The 21,434-nt window shown below is 51.0% G+C and overlaps 3 protein-coding genes across 3 annotated transcripts; 2 read left to right on the top strand and 1 right to left on the bottom strand.

Moving 5' to 3' along the window:
• Nucleotides 1-1,443: 1,443 nt before the first annotated feature.
• On the bottom strand, nucleotides 1,444-4,893 carry MIND_01273400 (Acetyl-CoA synthetase-like protein; the record flags this gene model as incomplete). The annotated part of the gene is made up of 8 exons (XM_037369211.1): nucleotides 1,444-1,617; nucleotides 1,669-2,322; nucleotides 2,371-3,433; nucleotides 3,477-3,583; nucleotides 3,631-3,755; nucleotides 3,800-4,435; nucleotides 4,467-4,560; nucleotides 4,606-4,893. 8 exons carry the CDS (start codon nucleotides 4,891-4,893, stop codon nucleotides 1,444-1,446), a joined length of 3,141 nt encoding a protein of 1,046 aa, XP_037214417.1.
• A 1,364-nt stretch (nucleotides 4,894-6,257) lies between these two features.
• On the top strand, nucleotides 6,258-7,003 carry MIND_01273300 (uncharacterized protein; the record flags this gene model as incomplete). Its single annotated transcript, XM_037369210.1, has 8 exons — nucleotides 6,258-6,260; nucleotides 6,317-6,357; nucleotides 6,406-6,424; nucleotides 6,473-6,500; nucleotides 6,555-6,576; nucleotides 6,627-6,662; nucleotides 6,722-6,746; nucleotides 6,802-7,003. The coding sequence occupies 8 exons, from the start codon at nucleotides 6,258-6,260 to the stop codon at nucleotides 6,841-6,843; spliced, it is 216 nt and encodes a 71-aa protein (XP_037214416.1). The 3' UTR covers nucleotides 6,844-7,003.
• Nucleotides 7,004-8,544: 1,541 nt separating this feature from the next.
• MIND_01273200 (uncharacterized protein) lies at nucleotides 8,545-10,078 on the top strand (the record flags this gene model as incomplete). The annotated part of the gene is made up of 11 exons (XM_037369209.1): nucleotides 8,545-8,590; nucleotides 8,640-8,671; nucleotides 8,730-8,819; nucleotides 9,268-9,290; nucleotides 9,342-9,382; nucleotides 9,432-9,450; nucleotides 9,498-9,525; nucleotides 9,577-9,598; nucleotides 9,734-9,758; nucleotides 9,812-9,884; nucleotides 9,941-10,078. 11 exons carry the CDS (start codon nucleotides 8,545-8,547, stop codon nucleotides 10,076-10,078), a joined length of 537 nt encoding a protein of 178 aa, XP_037214415.1.
• Nucleotides 10,079-21,434: the final 11,356 nt, after the last annotated feature.

Here is a 21,434-nt window from a genome sequence, read left to right as displayed (position 1 = left end):
CACGAGCCACCACCCCACCGGCAAGAAGAAAGGCCGCCACCGGACATTGTGGATGATCACGAGGAGTGGGAGGTTGAGGAGATTATGAAGAAGCGAAAGCGTGGTCGTGGTTGGCAGTATCTGGTGAAGTGGAAGGGATATCCGCATAGCGAGGATACATGGGAGACTGCGCAAAGGCTCGAGAACTCTCAAGAATTGTTAGACGAGTTTAACCAGAAGAACCCAGTAGCCAAGACCCGTAGTGTGCCTGTCCTTGCCCAGGGTCATTGGGATTACCTGGTCAAACACTATAAGCCGACGCAAGAGAAGCTCCCATACCCGTCCCGGAAACTGTTTAATTATCAGACTGGCCATTTTGTGGAGGCTGAAGGGGGGGTGGATGATGAACGTGCTTTAATGCCCTCTGTCGACGAGGACATCGACCTTGAAGGGGGGGTAATGTCAAACCCTGGGTTTAAAAACCCTTTTTCTTCGCCCTTTAAACCTTTTATTTTGGCCCTGGTTGATAAGATAAGACAAGGAGGAGATAAGATGGACGATAAGATGGTGATTGGATCATCAGATGTTGATGCTGATGTTGATTGACAGCGTGGAGTTGGACATGTGGCAAACAGCACGTAAAGGCATGGCTAAAGTATGACGTCATTGCCTCTCGTATTAGGCATGGTAAACACATGGTAGTAGTGTATATAAGTAGAGTAGATTTTGTCTTGTACCCCAGTCTTCGAATTGCATCATCGTTACGATATCTTTTCACGGTGCTTCTTGCTTGCCTTCACTGGCCAACTGGCATCCTCTGAATTGGTGTTGTTTGTGACAATAACACTTTGATCACAGCATGTTTAATGTATTTCGGAAAATTGATATGATCGATGATGTGATCAAAGTGATACAAACAATAAATAAGCACTTTTTCCCAAAAAGGAAATATTTAAGTACATTGAGGCTCCAATATAAATAGATTCCATCACAGAATTTGGCAGTGCCGATACAAAGCATATGAGAAATGCAATAAATCCTGTTAAAATCTATATCATTTGTTAGTTTACTAGGCTTGCAGAATCTTCAATCACAAACTGAAACTGAACTGAGCTATAGGATGCTGTCAGTTGTTGGCATAAGGGGGCGAATCTTGCGACAGGCAGTATATAAGTACAGGGAGCCCACATGCATATGGAACCCTTCTATCTGATAATCTGCCCGTTGCCTACTTGAAGATGTTCTACACCAGAAATTGATGAACTGCCTTCCTTGCAACCAGCGCTAATGCTAGCAGCCAAATGTCTCGTACTCGCGATCCAACAGCCAAACACTGCTTCTAGCAGCTACCATCATGATATGACACGTGTACCTCACGTACTGGCCCAACCAACGCACTGATATACATGGCGATGGATGGATAGAGGCATTGAATTTCCACACTTGATTAGATCTTAGAGCTAGCTAGATGAACCCGACGCTTTTCCAATACCCCAACCAGCGCCTGGCTTCCTCTGGTCCCAGGATGGGCACCTTACTGAGCGCCGGGCTGATCTCCTCCGCATGCGCCGTAGTGAACTGCACGGCGCCTGTTCCGCCCACAGCTGCCTTGAGGAAGCCGAGTAGCTTGATGGCCGGCTGCAACAAGAGTGAGCACGGGAATCACAACAACAGGAGGACGATAATTACGATCCGCGCCAGCATCTCCGCGTCGGCGTTCTTGCCTTCCCTCTCCACCCTATCAAGCCACTCCTCAATCGGCACCAGCGGCACCCCCGCTGCCTCCGCCAGCGCCCCAAACACCGTGTCCCACGGTGCTGGTCGAGGGTGCACGACGTTCAGCACCGCGGGCCGCTCCCCTTCCCCGGCCTGCAGCGCGACGTCCAGCACAGTCTGCGCAACAGCGGACGGCGGAAGCCACGCCACGGCGGAATTAGGTGCCGCCGGGAGCGCGGCGAGGGCAATACCCGACTTGACGAGCGCGGGGACCCAGTCCGCGGTAGCCCACGCGCCGTTCTTCGCGCCACTGATCTGCCCGATACGGAGGGATGTCGCACGCAGGCCGGCCGCGGCAATGACGCGCTCCGCAACGTGCTTGCTCTCGCCGTACCCCGTGCCAAGGGCATTCTCGGCCGGCAGCACGTCCTCCGGAACCGGCCCGCGACCGGCGTCCCACGCCTGCGCCGCCGCGATAGACGAGGTGAATACGAACCGCGCGTCCGTTGCTCGGCCAAGGTCTATGAGATTGCGCGTCGCCTGAAGGTGTGCTGCAAAAGACGCCACGGATTTGTTGAAATCGAGCGTCCACGCGTTGTGGATGATCACTGTGAGTGAATTTTTTAACTACAGGATCAATTAGACCGAAAAAGACGGGCGAGAAAGTGGAAGTACCTCGGAAAATACGCCGGATGATATCCCCAGGTCTGCTTGCGTCGCGTCTCCCTCGAGGTATTCCAGCTTTGACGATGACAATACCTCCTCTGAGAGCCCTCGATCGGCGAAGGCCGCCTTCTGCCGGTCGGCGACGCCTTTAATCCCGGGCCGGTTGAAAGCATATACTCGCGCGACTTGTTCATTGCGCAACAGAGCCTCCAGGATATGCGAGCCCAGCCCACCCGTTGACCCCGTCAAAAGCACCACCGCGCCAACACTAATACCTCCGGCGCGCACGCGGGTAATCGGCGCGTCCAGTCCGGCTGCGTATTTCTCCACAAACCTCTCCACCACGGCCTTCTTGTCCTCCCTTCCTGCCGTCCCGTCCACGACTGCCGCCACAGCAAGTGCGAGCTGCGCGACCGACGGATGGTCGTACACAAAATTCTGTGTCACCTGCGTTGCAAGCGCCGGGCCGGCTCCGGAGACAGCGCGGAGCGCACTAACGATGCGCAGCCGCAGGAAAGTTGCGTGCAGGGAGTCGAAACCCTGATCAAATAAGTCCGCATCGGGCTTCAACTTCCTGCCCGAGACCGCCTCCGCCTGCGATAACAACCACGGCCCGAGCTCCGTGACACTCCACGCTCCCGGCGGGGCCACCTCTCCGTCTGGACCTCCGCTCGCCTCCACCGTCTCGTACAGCGCGGCGATCTCGGCCTCGTACAACCTCTCCGTGGCCTTCTTGACGACCGTGCCCTTCGGCGCCCTCGCCATCGGCTTCCCTGCACCTGTGACCAGTATCATCTCCTTGTATACCCTCCCCCAGGCCGGCGCCACGGCGTTCGCCTCCGCCACAGTGCCCCATACCGCGTTCCGGAACTTGCCAAGACTCGCTGCATCGGCAGGGTCAACAGCCTCTGCCGCGGCCGACGGCTCAATGAGCAGTCCGAGCCGGTCGCGGCCCCTGCCGAACAAAACGAGCCCGGCGATCAGTGGTGAGGTCGAGAGAATGTCCTCTTGTGGCCCCGGGACGACCTTCTCGCCGTTGGAGAGCGTGATGACGTCGTCTGCGCGGCCGATACTAGTTCAGGTCAGTATTTATATATTATTGGGATATAACGCACATGCGGTAGAGGTGCGGTTTCGTTGGGTGTCGCTCGAAGAGGTCCTGTGTCGTATATCCGCGCGTGTCGGGTAGGTTTTCTATTGCAGGATAATAAGAACCACCTGTCTAAAATAGTGTCACCGACGTCAGAAAATAAATATTGCATAACGCACCAAGAACTGACACTCGAAAGTGTCCTCGCCCGCAGGCACCCAGCGCACATTCACCTTAGGACTGAACTCGACCCAGCTCCAGTCGGGGCTGTAGAGCGGTTTGTGGTAGGTATTTCCGCCGCCGACTACACGGAATTAGCTAAGCTCGACGTTCCATCTGAGAACATACATTCGGTGCCCCCATAGATCGAGACCAGTTTGACACCCTGCTTGTACAGGAAGTCGCCCACGCGCTGTGCGAGTGGGCCGCCCGAGTATGACACAAAGTCGAGGGACTTCAAATACTCCACGTCGGCGGGGGTCTGCGACCATCGCATCAGGAATATCGGAACGATCAATATCCCATTCGACTGTGCGCGCTTGGTCTCCTCGAGCGCGTTGACGGGGTTCACTGCCACAGGGGCATGGTATTTTTCCGGAGAAGCAAGACCGGCGGGAGGGTAGATGCACGCAACAACGCCGTTAAAAACGGGCGTCAGGAATTGCGTGAAGAAGCCCATCGCGTGGAAAGCGGGGAGCGGCCCGACGGCGAGCCGGGGCGTCAGTATGCGCAGTTCTGTGAGCAGGTCCTGGCCAGCGATGCTCAGTGCTGCATGGTGGGACATCGGGATGGGTTTGGGAAGGCCGGTGCTGCCGCTGGAATGGAGGTAAAGCGCAACATCATCCAATGCTGCCGCCTTGGCGGGCAAAGGGTAAGACGTGAACGCATCAGCAGAAGTCTCCTGCCCAAGGCGCGGGTACATCTGTGCGAGCGTCGGGATCTCCTCGGCGACGAGCAGATATGGTGTGGTTTGCGTGCTCAGTTCTGCTGCAAGTTTATCGACAAGCTCGCCCACCGTTTCTCTGGTGGGTCAGGACGCGATGCGCGGTTGTCTTCGTGAGGAGGTGATGCAGCGCGGGGTCAGAATTTCGATGGGAAATGGGGAAGGGCTGCAATAATCAGCCGAATGAAAGGGGAAAGGGACCGACACGCACCACGAGCCCTGCAACGAGACATCCCGCCAGCAATGTCTGGTACACCAACGTGTCCGCAACCGCCACAATCGCCACGACCTCCCCGTCTACATCACCCGCCCGGTTGGGGCGGAGAAGGTGCGCGACACGATGAGCGGCACGCGCAAACTCAAAGTGCGAGATACTCGTCAAGGTTCCGTCCGCGGCGCCCCAGGAGAAGGCGGGAGTGTTGTTTTGCTGTACAATGTGGAAGTCCAGCGCTTGAGCGAGGTTAAGCGAGCCGTCTAGCGGAGGATAGACAAAACCCATCGTCGTCCGCGTCTGTTCGGGAAGCTGTGGGGAGAGAGACAGACGCCCGGTGGCCACATATAACAGATCGTTGCTTCGGGCTGGTTTCGGGCGACGGCGCGTTTCAATGCGCGCGCAATAGCAGCAACAGGATCATGATAGGAACTATCTTGCACTTCGCCGCCTGGCCTGGATGGATGGATGCGAACCACACCAAACGAGCGAGGGGGTTGAATGAGAAAAGATGGTGTGGCTGTGCTCGGGGATCCGCTAATCAACGGCGCGATGATGATGCTGCCACGCTGTCATCGGGCCATCTTGACCACAACGGCCATCTGCTCCTCTCTGGATGGACGGCTCGGACCAGAATAGCGAGAATCTGCTGGCGTTTGGCTGTGACTGGATCTTCTCCCGTGTCTCCCAACACACTCCAGTTTGATTAACGATATGCATGCTGCGGCATCGAATTGTGGTGCGGGCCCGGGCAAGTTGGATATGATGACGACGCACTGCCTGGTCTACTGGTGGCTACATAGAGTCGTGGCCCACAAATCTGCTGCCTTTCCCCTCCTCAGCTCAACTAGCGCGTTCGGCATAGAATCATGTCGGCAATGGATTCCGAGTCCCTTGTCAGTTCAGTCTTTGGTGCGCTTTCAAGTTTTCTCCTTGTCTTCACCGTGCTAATCCGACTTTAAACACTAGGACCGCTTTTCTTTGGGACCGTCTTCGGCTCAGTATTCTTTCAGCTCCCTCTCCAACCACATGTCTAAGGCATCGTCAGATTCTTTTCGGAGTCACCACGGCCCAGACGTACATCTACTACAAGCGGTTCCCGGAAGACCATTGGGCGATCAAAGCCTTGGTCGTCTTTGTATGGTGCGAGATGGCCGTGGTCCGTACCACGGTGGAAATTCTGAAATTCTGATCGTCTATAGGTGCGCTGAAGCAGCACACACGGGTATCATTACCCACACGCTTTACATCATTCTTGTCCAGGCCTACGGGAACCCTCTCGCACTTACTCAGGCCGACAACGGCATCAAGGGGTACCTCTTCCTCACGCTACTCATTGGCGTCGTTGGTGCGCTGATCTTTGCTTCCCTTTCCAACAGGACTCTCTTAACATTGTTCCAGTGCAGATGTTTTTCTCCTACCGCATCTTCGTGCTTGCGCGCTGGCGTTACGTTCCATACTTCACCTGGTCTCTCTCCCTCGTGCTCCTCGTCAGCGGTTGCGGACTGTTTGTGGTGGGCATCGGCGTCAACTCGATCGTCGATTTTGGCACAACATGGGAGTGGCTCGGCATACTGATGTGGGCGCTAAGTGCCACAACGGACATCATAATCACAACTGCGCTGATTTATCTGCTGCGAAGGGAGAAGGGGATGGTGCATAAATCATGTGTGAACAGCCTCATCTATTGCTTTCAACAAATTACTGTTAGGACGGCGGCCTTTCTAGACAAACTCATAGTGTGGTCGCTGGGTAAAGAGTCTTGCGCGCAGCATTTGTACAGTACTGAATCTGTTCCAGAAACAGGACTTCTTACCTCGTAGGCCCCCAGCCCCAGTATGATATGCAAATCTGAATGAACAATCAGCTCCTTTTCGCTTGTAACACTTATCCTAGTAAGTTTCCATGAATACTCTTCTCACTTGTGACAACAGCTTATTCCACGAAAGTTCCACACCTTGCATGGGAATGGTCAGTCATCTTTGCATCACTTTTCCCTTGTACATATCACCCATCTTCAGTTGTTTGGATTTTATTCTCGACCGTTGGCGCCCGGTGTAAGTTATCTACTAGTATACCCTCATAACAAGCTTCACGGCAAGACTTATTGGTCCAGTATTCTCGAATTCCTTGCTCGCAAGGTGATCCGAGGACCATCCTTCACACATTCTTTGACTAATTTGAAACTGCCAACAGCCTGAACTCACGCACTGTGCTGCGCGAGCTGCGGGACAATAATAACGGGCAGATGTTGAGCTGGACAAATCCTGTAGGTCGTATTTTCTGCCTGCCACATGGCTTAGTAACAGCCCACCCCCAGGACCTGCGACAGACCGTGACAATACCACGCTTGCCGCCCATTGCGGTCGAGATACACACTATCCAAAATGTGGAGAGGGATATGCCCCAGGAGTTGAAACCCGGACAATTATGATCTGGCCCATGATCTTAGAACCAAATGCCGGGCTACTAAAATCAATGTGATGGATTCTGTTAAGGAAGTACTATGGCGGTCAAAGTGGGGAAGTATTAAATTTCTACACACTTTGTACAAATTTGAGTTTTCCGCAACATTTTGAATGAAAAACCATTTTCCGCAGCTTTATTTCCCAAAATTGACAGAAAGTTGCGGATCACATCCATCTGTCAAAATTCGTCACATATCTCAGGCTTCCAAACTTTCCCGCAACATTCATTTCCCGCAACAGTTATATTTCCCTTGTATTTCCCGCAACACTTTTCGCAACTCGACTTGGGTGGCGCTATCTGGTCAGCTCCGACTCGGAGCTGGTGATGAGCAGTGGTTTTATGCCGTAGCGCTCACCGCTGGCTGAAGCCACGTCCTTGCTTACTGTGGCCAGGTTAACCTTGTTCCACGCAGACACGGACCCGGACAGCGGCGTCGGGTTCGGCCGGCCATGGCCAGTCGCGGACTCCACTCGAACAGGCGCCGTTGTTCTGGCGTCGGGACGGGAGACGGTTGTGGGCGGGGTTAGTTGCTGGGGGCATACAGCGCAACGCCTGCCTTCTCGGCGGCCTCGGCTGGCCTCATGGGTCCGCCATCCCCCCTCCGATATGCGGGGTCGGTGGGGCAGGCTGTGAATGTGCTAGTGGCGGTGAACCCTCCCACGGCGGAGGCCGCGCAAGTCCGGGCCCCGGACCGGCGCCGAATCAGGACGACGTTGACGATGCCGCGCATGGCAGCGGGAACTTGAAGCAGATAGTAGATAGTAGAATTGACAATGAAGATAATGTTGTGGATTGATTAATGTTGCGGAAAAATTATGCACTCTGAATATATTTCGCGGATTTTGGGAACAGCTGTGATCCGCAACTTTTTGCCAAGTTTAGAAGATAAAGTTGCGGAAAACAGCTTTTAGCTCAAAATGTTGCGGAAAACTCAAAATTTTACAATGTGTGTGCAAAAATAATACTTCCCCACTTTGACCGCCATACAAGTACACTTCCGTGATTCAAAATAAAGTTAGTAAAACTTGTAGTTTTGGAATTCATTTTTTGTCGTACAAAAAATTCGAGTTTTTCGGCCCAATTGCTTACTTACTTGGGGGTGATTTTTACGACCGAAACATCTTTTTTGGTTAAGCTCAATCAATTGCGTGATCACCATGACTTGCTCCCACGTTGTCACTCTTGACCACCACCAACCACATCTGCTATTCATAGCTTGTCGCTCAGCGTCTGGTGCTTCAGTGCTTCGCCCATTGACGTCGGAACACATGCACAGCACAAACCTCCCCTGACCTGTCATTCTGCACATCTTCCCCTGCCCCGCGTGCATCATGGCATCACCCCTTGCACACCGTCGAAGGCTCAGGCTGTATGGCGGACCACGGTGCGGGAGAAGAACGGCATGGTGACGATGTACCCGGGGCCATTGGCTTATACATATAGGCCGGCTAGCAGACCCGTGTCGCGGCGATGTCTGTGGAGACAGTGGAGGCCTTCGACCCAAACCCCACCCTTGGTGCGTCTCGCGGCGAGCCTTACTATCCGCGAAGCTAACTAGAGCTTAGGGGCGCTGCTCATTGGGACGCTGCTTGGCTCGGTCCGTTTTTCCCTGCTTTTTTTTGCCTCGGACGCGACAAGCACTCAAACTGCGCCAGATTCTGTTTGGAGTTACCACGGCGCAGGCGTACATCTATTACAAGCGCTTCCCGGACGACCACTGGGCGATCAAAGCGACTGTAGTCCTGGTGTGGTGCGCTGAGGCAGCGCACATGGGTGCGCTGTCGCACACACTGTACCTGTTGCTGATCCGCGACTATGGACACCCCGAGGCGCTCCTTGCGCGACCCGACCGCGCCATTATCGGCTATATCTTCCTCTCCCTCCTCATTGCCGTCGTCGGTGTGTGCCACACTTTTTCGATCAATTGTGCTTGTCACTAACGCAGATACAGTGCAAATATTCTTCTCTTACCGCATCTACGTCCTTTCGCGCTCGCGTCTCATCCCGTACTTCACCTGGGCCCTCTCCAGTGTCCATTTCGCCAGCGGCACCGCCCTATTTGCGGTCGGCTTCAGCGTTAAGTCCCTCAACGACTTTGGCACCCGGTGGGAGTGGCTCGGAGTCATGATGTGGTCCCTCAGCGCAACGGCGGACGTCATCATCACCGCAACATTGGTATATCTCTTATGGAAGGAGCGCGGGCGGGTGCACGAGTCGTAGGTGCTATCGTTCTGTTGTTTTCCCCGTCTGATGATCAATAATATTAGGACGAGGACGTTTTTGGACAAACTCATATTGTGGTCCCTGGGTAAAACCAATTTTCTGTTGTGCTGTCGTTCTAATCGGGCTTTCCGCAGAAACTGGATTGATCACTTCGCAAGTACAACTGTGATAACTGGCCCAGCATCTCATCCGAATAACAGATCGTTTTCGCTCATAACGGTCATCCTGGTAAGCTCTTGGTGATGCAACAAGCAACGGAGATACTCATGAGCATTTCAGTTCCACACAATGCCTAAGAACTGTGCGTTGTTCACCATCCACTGAGCTCCCCCGATGAGCGGCACATTGTAGTTATCTGGATTGCGTTCTCAACGCTTGCCGCTCGCAGGAAGTCCCCATCTCTCCCTCATTGTGGAACACGACTGATTGGTCTCAGTGTTCTCCAATTCCTTTTTCGCAAGGTAAAGCTCTTCCTCCACAGGAAGCACTATATTCTGATTTACGCGGAATTTAGCTTAAACTCTCGCACCGTCCTCCGCGAGCTGCGTGATAACAAGAACGGGCAGATGCTCAGCTGGACAAATCCTGTGTGTACTTCTCATAAATTTGTTGGCATCTCACCTCACAATATGTCTATATATAGGCACTCCGCCAAACGGCAACAGCACCACAGCAACTGCCCATCTCTGTCTCGGTTGCGGTGCATACGATGCAGGACGTGGACTCGGATCAGGACACAGAGCTGACGTTGATGCCTGTGAAAGAGACGGAACACTGTTGAGATTTGAGGTTAGTCCTTGGTATTAATTTTGTGTTTGTAGATGCTGTATTATAGATGGATGGACATGTATGATGTACCCAGCCCGTAATACTGATAGGCCCGAAACCCCACGTCGCTCAGGTGTGGAGAAGCGAGGAAGCCTTGCTTATCATGCCACATCGATGCATCCGCATCAACTCCGGTTGAGAAGACCCGGGGGTTGCGCGAGGTGCTTGACTCTTCCCCTTCACCTCATTCCCCTTCCCCGTCATGGAGTCGACCGCGAAATTCCCTGGCAGTAGCGCTCACATCTCCGAATGCCCCCCAACCAACAAGTCTGAAGGCTCGGACGACAACAGTCCTGGCAGTCCAAATATAGCACCAGCTGCGGATGCTTTTCCCGAAGGCGGGTTGAGAGCATGGTTGACGGTTTTGGGAGCGTACGTGTTCAAGTTCAGTGGATGATCCATATACTGATGCTGATTCCGGCAGTTTTCTTATCCAATTCTGCGGATTTGGGTGATTACTGGTTTTCAGTGTCTATGAGTGCCACTGTAATTCAATCTCTCCCAGGTATACCACCTCATTTGGTGTGTATGAGGGTAAGCTTCTGAATCTGATCTGATAATCTGCACTCTAACCAGCCTTAGATTTCTACACCAGGGAATATTTGTCACATTCAAGTCCCTCTACAATCTCGTATGCATTTAATAATTTTTCCAGTAGACCCTCACAATTTTTTTTTTTTTTTGAAGTTGGATTGGAAGTGTCTGCTCTTTTATCATTGTCTCTGGTGGCCTTGTTTCCGGACGGCTTTATGACCGTGGCTACTTGTATGTCTTCATACATTTTACTAAATATTGGTTCTTAATTTTATGACTACTGCAGTTATCCCCTGCTATATGGTGGATCTTTGCTCCAGTGCTTCAGCATCTTTATGCTTTCTCTCTGCAAGCAACAACAACTCTACCAGGTCCAAGCCTTTCATCCTGTTCAAGTTTCTATCCCTGATTTTATATTAGATATTCCTAGCCCAGGGGATAGGCTATGGACTAGGCTGTGGCCTAGTATATGTGCCTTCCATTTCAATTGTCTCACACTACTTCCACCACCGTCGTGCACTTGTCATGTCTATTGTTGCAGCAGGCTCTTCTCTGGGTGCAGTGGTGCATCCCATCATGCTCAACAATACTCTGCATAAACTTGGCTTTGCCACAGCTGTCAGAGCAAGTGCTGGCCTTGTCAGCATGATTACATTGTTGGCATGTCTATTGATGAAACCAAGGCTGCTACCACCACCAACATCCCCTTCCCTTTGGGCATCAATCCAGAATTTTTCAAAAGATAAAAAGTATTTAATCTGCACGCTTGGGTATATCTTCAATCTCCTGAGAGAATAATGACTTAAATTCTATTAGAATGTTAACCATCTCTGTTGGGCTATACTTCCCTTTCTTCTATTTCCAGCTGGATGCATTTCAACATGGCATTCCAGACAATTTTGCCTTTTACTCAGTATGTCCCAACCCATCTCTGATCTGTATCTCAAGATTTACATAAGCTGGTCATCATGAATGGCACAGCATTTATTGGTCGTCTTTCTCCAACCTTCTTCCTGCCATATTTGGGAAATTATGGAGTCATCCACCTGGCCATTATTGCAGCAAGCTGCTCTAGCATCCTGATTTTCAGTATGATTGCCTTGAGAAGTGTTACCAGTGTTGTGGTAATTGGAATTATCTATGGATACTTCTCTGGCATGGGTGAGTCCCACTGCTCAATGCCCCTAGCCTAACTTGCTAAGTGTAACTAAATATATTGTTACTAGTGATAACCCTCATGTCCCCACTTGTGGCTTTGTTAACATCTAATATTGGGGAACTTGGGTAAGATTTCAAATTTCCATGCTTCTCTCTATCAGGTCTAATTATTGCTGTGCCCAAGCCTAAGGATTGGCTTCTCTTTTGCCATTGTAGCATTTGCTGGCCTGACTGGACCACCAATACATGGTGCACTCTTAACACAGGAATATCATTGGTGGCGCCCAGCAACATTTGCTGGTGTAAATATTCTGTCTACTCTGATATAGTAAGTCCTATTGATTGGTCTCCACAGATCATGGCAGCCTTGGGTTCTATATGTTTTGTTCTGGTTCTGGCATTATTGAGACATGTTGATTTGGGTTTGGAGCAACAGTCAGATCAGAGAGCAGACATAGAGAATGTTATGAGATAGCTTATTTGGCAGTTTATTTGTTTTTAATGACTTTATACATCATTTTGTGCGTGGGATATCCAAGTTGCCTGCGAAATAACAATTTATATTATTTCTCCCTAGATCTGACAGGTTAAAGGTGCTCAAATTGATACAAAATTGTCCTATTAGGATGTGAAACTTTGAAAATTTGTATTACTGTTAGATTAAGCCAATGTCATGTGAATGTATATACATATGCACATGTTTGGCACCAGCCTGAGCAATTTATTTGCGCCACACTTTCATTTTGGAATCACCATTGTTAAAACCCTAAACTTGCAAGAAAAGCTGTGAAGTGTGACCAATCATCATTGGCACTGCTGGCGTATGTCGAACCGACCCGGCGATTCCCCATTATTCATGTGATTATGCAACTACACCAGACTAATCCCCCAGTGCAACCTTTCATTTTATGTATCTACATCTCTCTTTCTCTCTCTCTCTCCATCCTCCCCCCCTCCCTGGAATGTCTGTCTCTCGTCGGAGCCTTGTGAGGACATGCCAATTTTCCCCCCAGCACAACACTTAAATACATTCATGGCCAATTTAGCTAGATGTTTAGATATCCTCATTGCTATACTTACTTACCTTACTTATATGTATGATACGTAGGCAGCAGTAGCCACATAGGCCCTAAAGGGCCTGAGTGCTATTATATACATCTGATTTCTCTCTCATCATCAGGATGCAAAGCTGTGTGTGATCTCTTGCACCCAGTACCATAAACACATCATATCTAGATGCCAATACAAAAGGTTTACTACGCATCCTCCATTTGCCCATAAATTGATGAATAAGTATATAAACTTTACTCATTGGGCACCTGTATGCTATTCTATAGTTAGTGGAATTTTCATAATTTAGAAAATCATATTAATCAGGCCCCAGCCCTGTCTAGTGACATATAAAAAGGTGGACTGTAACCATTTTATGATAGTTTTTTTATTAGAATAAATCTTTTTAATCAGAAATGTAAAGATTTCTGTTAGCTGAAATCATAGCCAAAGGCCATAATTTACATCTGAAAATCAGTGATAAATGACTTAAAATTACCCAAAGGCTGTGTTATGGTGGGCATGAGTAGGGATCTCGATTGGCACCTTGGCCGGCTACCAACAGAGTGGTCCAGCCTAGTAGCCTGCCAGTTTTGAAACGGTTTCAAAACACCCCTGTTTCAAAACCGGTTTTAAAACAGCTGTGAGTAATTCCTAGGAAATTACTCACTCCCCTGACAAGTATAATATAATAGAATTGCAGTATAATATATTATCAGGCTTGTACATTTGATTATATTTATACTAGTATCTATTATGTACTATTTAAGTTCAGAGTTCCTATATCCCCAGTTGAGTGGTCAAACTGAGGGATATAGCAGTGAATATTCAACATCAGTTGATGTTTTCTACTTTGATTTATAGTCCCTGACTACATTCATCATTCTAGTAAGAATATTTCATCTGATAGAAGATCATTCTACAGCCTCTATCATCAAGAAATATGACTGAGAATAATGAATAATTAAAGACCCGAGACACTTGGCCTGAGTTCAGCGTACCTATATAGCCCACCTATCCCCTCTAAATAAAAGTGGTAAATATATGTTTTCCCCCCTCTAAGTAGAGGGGTTAGAGCCAACTGCCGCTGAGCAACTTAATGTCAGGTAATTAGCAGCACTAATTAGCAATCCATCACCTGTTGCCACAGGTGATTGACAGGCTGTCCGACGCCAGGCGGAGCATCACCCGCATCAACGCCATCATCCAGCGACCGGCGCGGACCAGCACGCCAGCGCAACATGTGAGCAATGGGCACCCGGGTACCAGTGCTTGACATCACCCAGTACCCGGATGCCCGGTCCCCAGGACCGAGCCATCGCCAAAGCCATCGCGGGGCTCAGATCCCGTCCCCGTAACGCCGAGCAATTGCCTCAGTCCAAGAGCCCCGCCCCCATGATCATCAGTGAATGTCACAAATCGTCACAAAATCAAAGTTGTATCCTTTGATTACACGAACAACTTTCTTTAAGCAACCTTTTGTCCCAGTTGAATTGTTATGCCAGCACTAGCTAATTACTAGCTGATCTACAACTAATAAAATGATATCTCAAAAACTGGATAGGTTACACAGTTGATTGAAGTACTACTGAGCATACTGAATGGTGAGATCAATATTCTTAATAACAAAATATCATCAGTAGATAGATACTAACTAATGATTGTGCATCAGACCTATTGATTCAGCAATATCTCTCTTAATTCCTTTTAGATTCAGATGATTGTTTCACTAGTAGGTAGGTGATTATATTGTCTTGATATGATCTGATATAAATATGGTGTTATATCTTTTAGAATATACTCTTATACCATCTTTCTATTATTTTTCCGCTTCAAGTTTGATTAAGCACAATGATGACTTGATACTTCTGGGTGAGGAATGCATGTATAAACATGATTTAAGGTGTGTTATATCTATAGACTATTGAATGTCTATCATAGCTCTGAGGAAGCCATTCATTTTTTAGACATCCCATATGCCTGTATATATGTCATGTATTCTTTTGTGTCAATCTCCCAATAACTCACTCAGAGGTGAGGGAGCCTTTATAGAGTAAAGGTTAGGGATGCCAGCCGTTGCCATAACGGCAATGGCTGTCGATTTGACAGGCAGGCTACAGTCACGGCTATTGATATTACGGCCATCAGAGTGCAGCACAAAGGGCCTGACGGTACGGTATGGGTAACGGGATAGCCGTAACGGCGACGGGATGGGTATCGCGGTCTGATGCGATCAGATTACCACAAAATCACTGGTCAGTGTTCTTTCCTGCCTTAATTGTGACCATAAATGACCCACTACCCATCTGCTCAGGTGCAGGCCAAGGTCGCTGTACAGCTGGTGGGTTTTCCATTTGCTGGTCCCTGGGTTCAGAACTAGTTTTACTTGAATGGTAGAGTCTCTAGACTGAGTACTGGACATTGAGGTGGGTGTATGAGGATACATGGATGTTTACTAGGACCCTGTGCCATAATTAGTTGTGGGTCTGGCATGTGCCACTGAAGGTACCTGAAGAGAGGGTAGGTACCTATAGAGCAAAAAAGAGTGCCTTTGCTATTACAACTGGTCAGAAAATAATTTCAAGCATGATACAAGACTTAAAAATGTAGGATGATATGGACCTTCAAATGAACTTGTCCAGTACTTGAATTAACCTCATAGCTATTCTGGATCTCTTATAGTGTCATTATCGGTGTTATCTATCCCAAGGATGATGAGGTCACCATGGCATAACCTTTGTGAGTCTGAGGAATTCGAGTATATCTACTAGTAGGGGTATGGTCTCAAGGGGGGTTCAAGATCCTTATCAGGCACATGGGGTAGGGGGGAGGGGGGGGGGGGGGGTCCCAGGGGGGTAAAAAAAACTTTTTGTATATGAAAGATTTGGGCCTTATATGGGTGTAAAGCCACTGAAAATATAGTGTATACACTCTCATTTCTATAGTTCACAACTCTCATACTTATATCTATATGCTTTCAGGCCCATGAGCTTGGATAGCCCACTCTGTCATAGGTCTATTGACAGGTAATTGATGAGAGGTGAACATGTTGAAGAGCTGATATAGCCTGCCATATGTGTTTGAAGGTTCCAGGTACATACATACATACACATATACACATATACATATATAAAAAAATTTGCAAAAAAAAGTTTCACAAAGATTGAATTTTTTATCCCACTTTTTGATCGCATCAGTGGTCACATGATGCAAATCGTGGGAACATATTACCCGATATGGCAGGAGGGGGGGAGGGGGGGGGGTCCCCCAGGGGTCGGAAAAAAACTTTCCGACCCTATATTCATGATTCGAGACTTGAACCCCCCTTGTATGGTCTACCTCACAGAAAGTGGTGCCCCTCTAGCCTGTCTTTATCCTGTTTTATATATTACCTAAGGCCTCCAAGGATTGACTAGTCCTACACCACCAAAGTGTCCACAGCTGTGACATAGCTGGATATTCCAGCTGGTTTCCACATAATCCAACAGCTGGGTCCACATGGTTTCCACCTGATATCCAGCATATCTGCCTAGCTGGAGTCCAGATGATATATTTGTCTGTATCCTAGCATTCCTGTCATATAAGCTCAATTAATTCATTTCCATTCTATAATCTGTATAACATAAACCAAATTTAATGCAGAGTCTGAAACTATATCTGAATTACAACTTGAAACACAGTATCCATAGTGCATGCATAAGTAATATCAAACAATGCAAATAGATAAAATATGCAACTTTAGGGCCAGTAGACTTGACCTCTTAGAAGAGATGACCTGACGGTTGCCATCAGCAATTGAGTGCCCAATGCCACACTGTGACATGCTGTGCTGGAATTTGATCTGGACCTTAAAAAACTTTTGTCACACACCAAAGTCATTCTTCCTTTTCCCCCTTCCCTTCACCCCTGGAGTACAAGTGCCATCTCAACACCTGTGTAACAAGTGACACTCAGTGCCAAATAACGGCGCTACCATGAACACACGGCTGTCACGAGTGTGTCGTGCACATCTTCTGTTTGCTAATGCGCATTTCCAGCAGAACTTGGAGGCCACAGGGAGGAATGCTTGAAGTATATATTGGTATGTCACAATACTTCATTGGGCAGTGCTCTGCTCACTTACTCATCAGTACAGCCATCCCACTGGGCTTTAACGCGAGAGTGTGGCTATGACACAACAGTCATCCTCGTCTTTGGCCTAGCAGCGGATTCAAACGACACAGATGCTGCCCTGATCAGCGAGGATGACGACCACCCCAACCCACGCATATGGACTACCCACCAATGTAGCCAAAGCCAGGCTCACTGTGCGACTGCATTGCCATGTTGGAGCAGCCTGCCCTGCCATCACTGTACCCCAAGCCCAAGCTATGGGCACTGAGCCTATGGCCTGAGAGTGTCACGGTTCGGGTCGGGCCGTCCGGGCCGTAAGGCCGCACGGGCCCGAACGGGCCCCGCACGGGCCCGTATACCGCCGTCCTCCTGGACGCCCCCTCATTCTTCCAACCCCTTCCGTTCACCCCCTACGACCCTGCGCAGCGCCCATCCGATCCGCCCTGGGGCCTAGCGCCCATCCGATCCATCCCTAATACCGTAGCGTAGGGCCTAGCGCCCATCCGATCCATCCCTAATACCGTAGCGTATAAAAGTCGTACTTACAAGATGTAGTCGCTAGGCTAATATCGTCTATTCTCCGGGCGAATACCCATCTCTCGTGCTCCTCAGACCTCTCCGAAGTCGGACCCCCCGACGCCCGATACGGCCCGAGCCCGGCGCTGACAGAATATTAGCCTCCCCCACGAACGCAAGAAGCGCCACAAATGTCTACCGAGCACGACAGTACGATGGGCACCCCCCCAAGCCAGGGGGACGAACGTGCCCGATTCATGGCCCTGGGCCATAGCGAACAACAGGAGTTCCTGTTCGCCCATCTGTTCCGAACGAGTCAGGAGATGGAGCAACTCAAGGCGGAAAACACCGCCCTGACGAATCGACAAGTGGTCCTCGAGGCCGAGCTGTCCCGAGTAAACGGGGAATACGCAGCTGTACAGCAGGGAGTCATGCAGAGTTACGATCTGCTCCGCCAAGCCAGAGAGGACTTGGCTCATCGGCCCCACGGGGGAAACACACGAGTGACCGTCTCTCCCCCTAAGGAGTTCACGGGCGACGCCAGCGAAGTAGACGCCTTCCTGGCCGATTGTTGGTTGGCCTTCAAGCCAACCCGAATGTTTATAACGACGAGGTACGAAAGATTTCGTCACGCACTCTCCTACATCAAAGGAGGGAACGGGTCACGTGGAAGGAAAACGTCTCCCAAGCCATGAAGCTCCGTACCGCCGCAGCTTATACTACGTACGAAGGCTTCGAGAAAGCCTTCATCGCGGCCTTCCGCGGGGAAGCTCACGCCGAAATCGCGCAGCAGAAGATGGAAACCTTCGTCCAGACCAAAGACATGGACGCAACTAGTTATTTCACGGTCCTCGACTCTCTCAACAAAGTCGCGCACTACGACGACGTCAACCTTATTCGCGTTGCCAAGAACTGTATGCTCCGGGCGTTACGAACGCGGTCTACCGAAAGGACACGCTCCCCGACACCTACGAGGCCTGGAAGGCAGAGGCCATCAAGCAGGACGGCGCACTCCGCCGTTACCGCATTTTCGACGAAAGCCACAAGGTTAACCACCCTCGGGCCAAAACGCCCCCGACGGCCCCCGCCCCCGCCAAGAGCGGGCTCAGCAACCGCAACCCGTTCAACGGGTGGGCCCGAAACGCAGCAATCAGCGCCGCCGGACCGGCCGTGGCCGCACCCCGAGGAAACGGGGCAACCACGGTCGCCGGACCTTCGACGGGGCCCGCACCTATGGAGATCGACCGGGCCCAGGCCCCCGCTACGGCCCGCAGCACTCGCTGCTACAACTGCGCCCAGGAAGGGCACATCAGTCGGATGTGCCCGAACCGGGCCGCATCGGCAAACCAGATCCGGGCTATCTTCTCCGAGTTTGTCAAGGATAACGCGGATAAAGCGGATTTTGGCGATCGTCGCGAGTGAAACCTACGCCCTCGCCGGCGTATACCACAAGTGTCTCTAGTTACAACCCGCATAATCGATATTCCGTGTTGCCAATCCAGAGATACGTGGGACCAGACGTAGAAACCAACCCCGAACAAACCCCGCAAACCACCGTTTCCGCCCGCAAGAAGAACCCGCACAAACCCACACGAGACACTCCAAGGCCCGCTTGGAAAAGTTGGCCCGCGGCCAGCGCCGAGAGGCTTGTCGCCCAAATTCGAGACCAGCCCGAGAAGGCTCGTGCGAAACTACAACAATGGATACATCCGGCCCGCCGAGCCGAAAACGGGCCCGAACTAGAAGAGTTCATACGAACGGGGTACGCCCCCGACGTAGCCGAAGCCTTGCGACAACTGCAAGATGCTCCCCCCCTTTCGGAAAAGTGAGGGCACCACGGCTACACGGGTAGCCGTCACCCTTCAAGGGGTCAACGACCTCCGCGGGTACTCGGTTGACGCCCTCCTCGACAGTGGCGCCACCTCCGAGTTCATGCACAAACGGTTCGCGGAGGACTCGCAACTGGAACTCGAAGCCCTGCCGCACCCAGTCCCAGTGTACAACGCTGACGGGACGATCAACGCCGACGGGGCGATCACCCACGTTACCCGCTTACGAGTCACCATTCAGGATCACTCCGAACTTCTGACATTCGCCATCACGGATACCGGGAACAGCGACGTGATCATCGGGCATCACTGGCTCAAGAAGCACAACCCCGTGATCGATTGGCGCGAAGGGGCGATCGCCTTCACCCGATGCCCGCCCGAGTGCAAGCGGGCCCGATTGCTGGAACAATGGGACGAAGAGGACAACGAACCCCTGGGCAAAGGGGATCGCCTCTTCGTCACGCGGATTTACGACGAAGGTCCGAACGCGCCCGCCCACATCCGGGCCATGCAGAGCGTGGCCACCAAACTGGCCGCCGCCGCCCACGCTGCCGAGAAGCCCCGAACCACCGAGGAGAGCGTACCCGCGCACTACCTCGAGGAATTCAAAGAGGTTTTCGAAAAACAGGACTTCGACAAACTCCCGGAACGGAGGAAGTGGGACCATGCCATTGAACTACACCCAGACGCCGAACCCGTCAAAGGGCGCTGCATTCCCCTATCAGGAGAGGAACAGAAAGAGCTTGACGCATTCATCAAGGAACATTTGGCAACCGGGCGGATTCGGCCCTCGAAATCCCCGTTACGCATCCCCGTTCTTCTTCGTCAAGAAGAAGGACGGGAAATTACGGCCCGTACAGGACTACCGGAAGTTGAACGAGATCACCATCAAAAACCGATACCCGATACCGCTCACATGATGGCGAAGCTGCCGATCGAGGCGGAACCAGAGGAGGACGAGCTACCGAAGTTACCCAGAGAAGCGAGGCCTTTTGGCTGACGACGAGCGGGAGAACGGATACAGCGAGGTGAACAAAAACTTCTACTGACCATATAATTCTTACAGCACGTTAATCTTACCCCACTTCACGCCGACGCCCCAAGCACCCACGGCTGAAAGGGCACGATATCGAGGACAAACAAACAAGAGTGGGGACAGGAAGGAGAGAGGAGAGAGCAAAGGATTATGGCTACCATACACATGATGTAAAGGCCAAATAACAGGACTAAACAAACAAACAAACAATACCGCTCATATCGGACATCATGCATAAGTTACGTAACGCCCGGTGGTTCACCAAGCTCGACGTACGTTGGGGATACAACAACATCCGCATAAAAGAAGGCGACGAGGAGAAAGCCGCGTTCATTACCAATCGGGGCCTATTCGAACCACTTGTGATGTTTTTCGGCCTCACCAACTCCCCGGCCACGTTCCAATCCATGATGAACGAATTGTTTTCCAACCTGATTTCCCAGGGTCGCGTGATCGTGTACCTGGACGACATCCTCATATACTCTAGCGACCTCTCCGAACATCGCGCAACGGTGAAAGAGGTCCTACAGATCCTGAAGGACAATCAATTGTACCTGAAACCGGACAAGTGCGACTTCGAGGGGAACGAAGTTGAATACCTTGGTGTGATCGTCGGGAATGGGCAACCGCATGGACCCGATCAAGGTCGCTGGCGTGCGCGAATGGCCCCGGCCTCGTAACCTGCGAGAGGTTCAAAGCTTCCTGGGGTTCCTCAACTTCTACCGACGATTCATCAAAGACTTCGGCGCGTACGCCAAGCCACTGACCCGGCTGACCCGAAAAGACAGCCCATGGAAATGGGGACCGGAAGAAGAGGAGGCCTTTCAGACCTTGATAGACCGGGTCACGGATGAACCCGTACTACACTTCCCTACGGATCACGGGGCATGGCGGGTCGAAGCGGACTCTTCCGATTTCGCCACCGGGGCCGTCCTTTCGCAAGAGCAGGAGGGGAAGTGGGTCCCGATCGCATTCCTCTCCCGAGCTATGAACGACACCGAGCGCAACTACGACATCCATGACAAAGAAATGCTCGCTATCATGCGGGCCCTTACCGAGTGGCGACATTATCT

Source organism: Mycena indigotica, assembly GCF_014461135.1.
Source record: "Mycena indigotica strain 171206Taipei chromosome Unknown Mind.scaff0013, whole genome shotgun sequence".
Taxonomy (NCBI): domain Eukaryota; kingdom Fungi; phylum Basidiomycota; class Agaricomycetes; order Agaricales; family Mycenaceae; genus Mycena; species Mycena indigotica.
The sequence above is the reverse complement of the archived record's forward strand: the minus strand, read 5'-3'. Positions and strand labels throughout refer to the sequence as shown.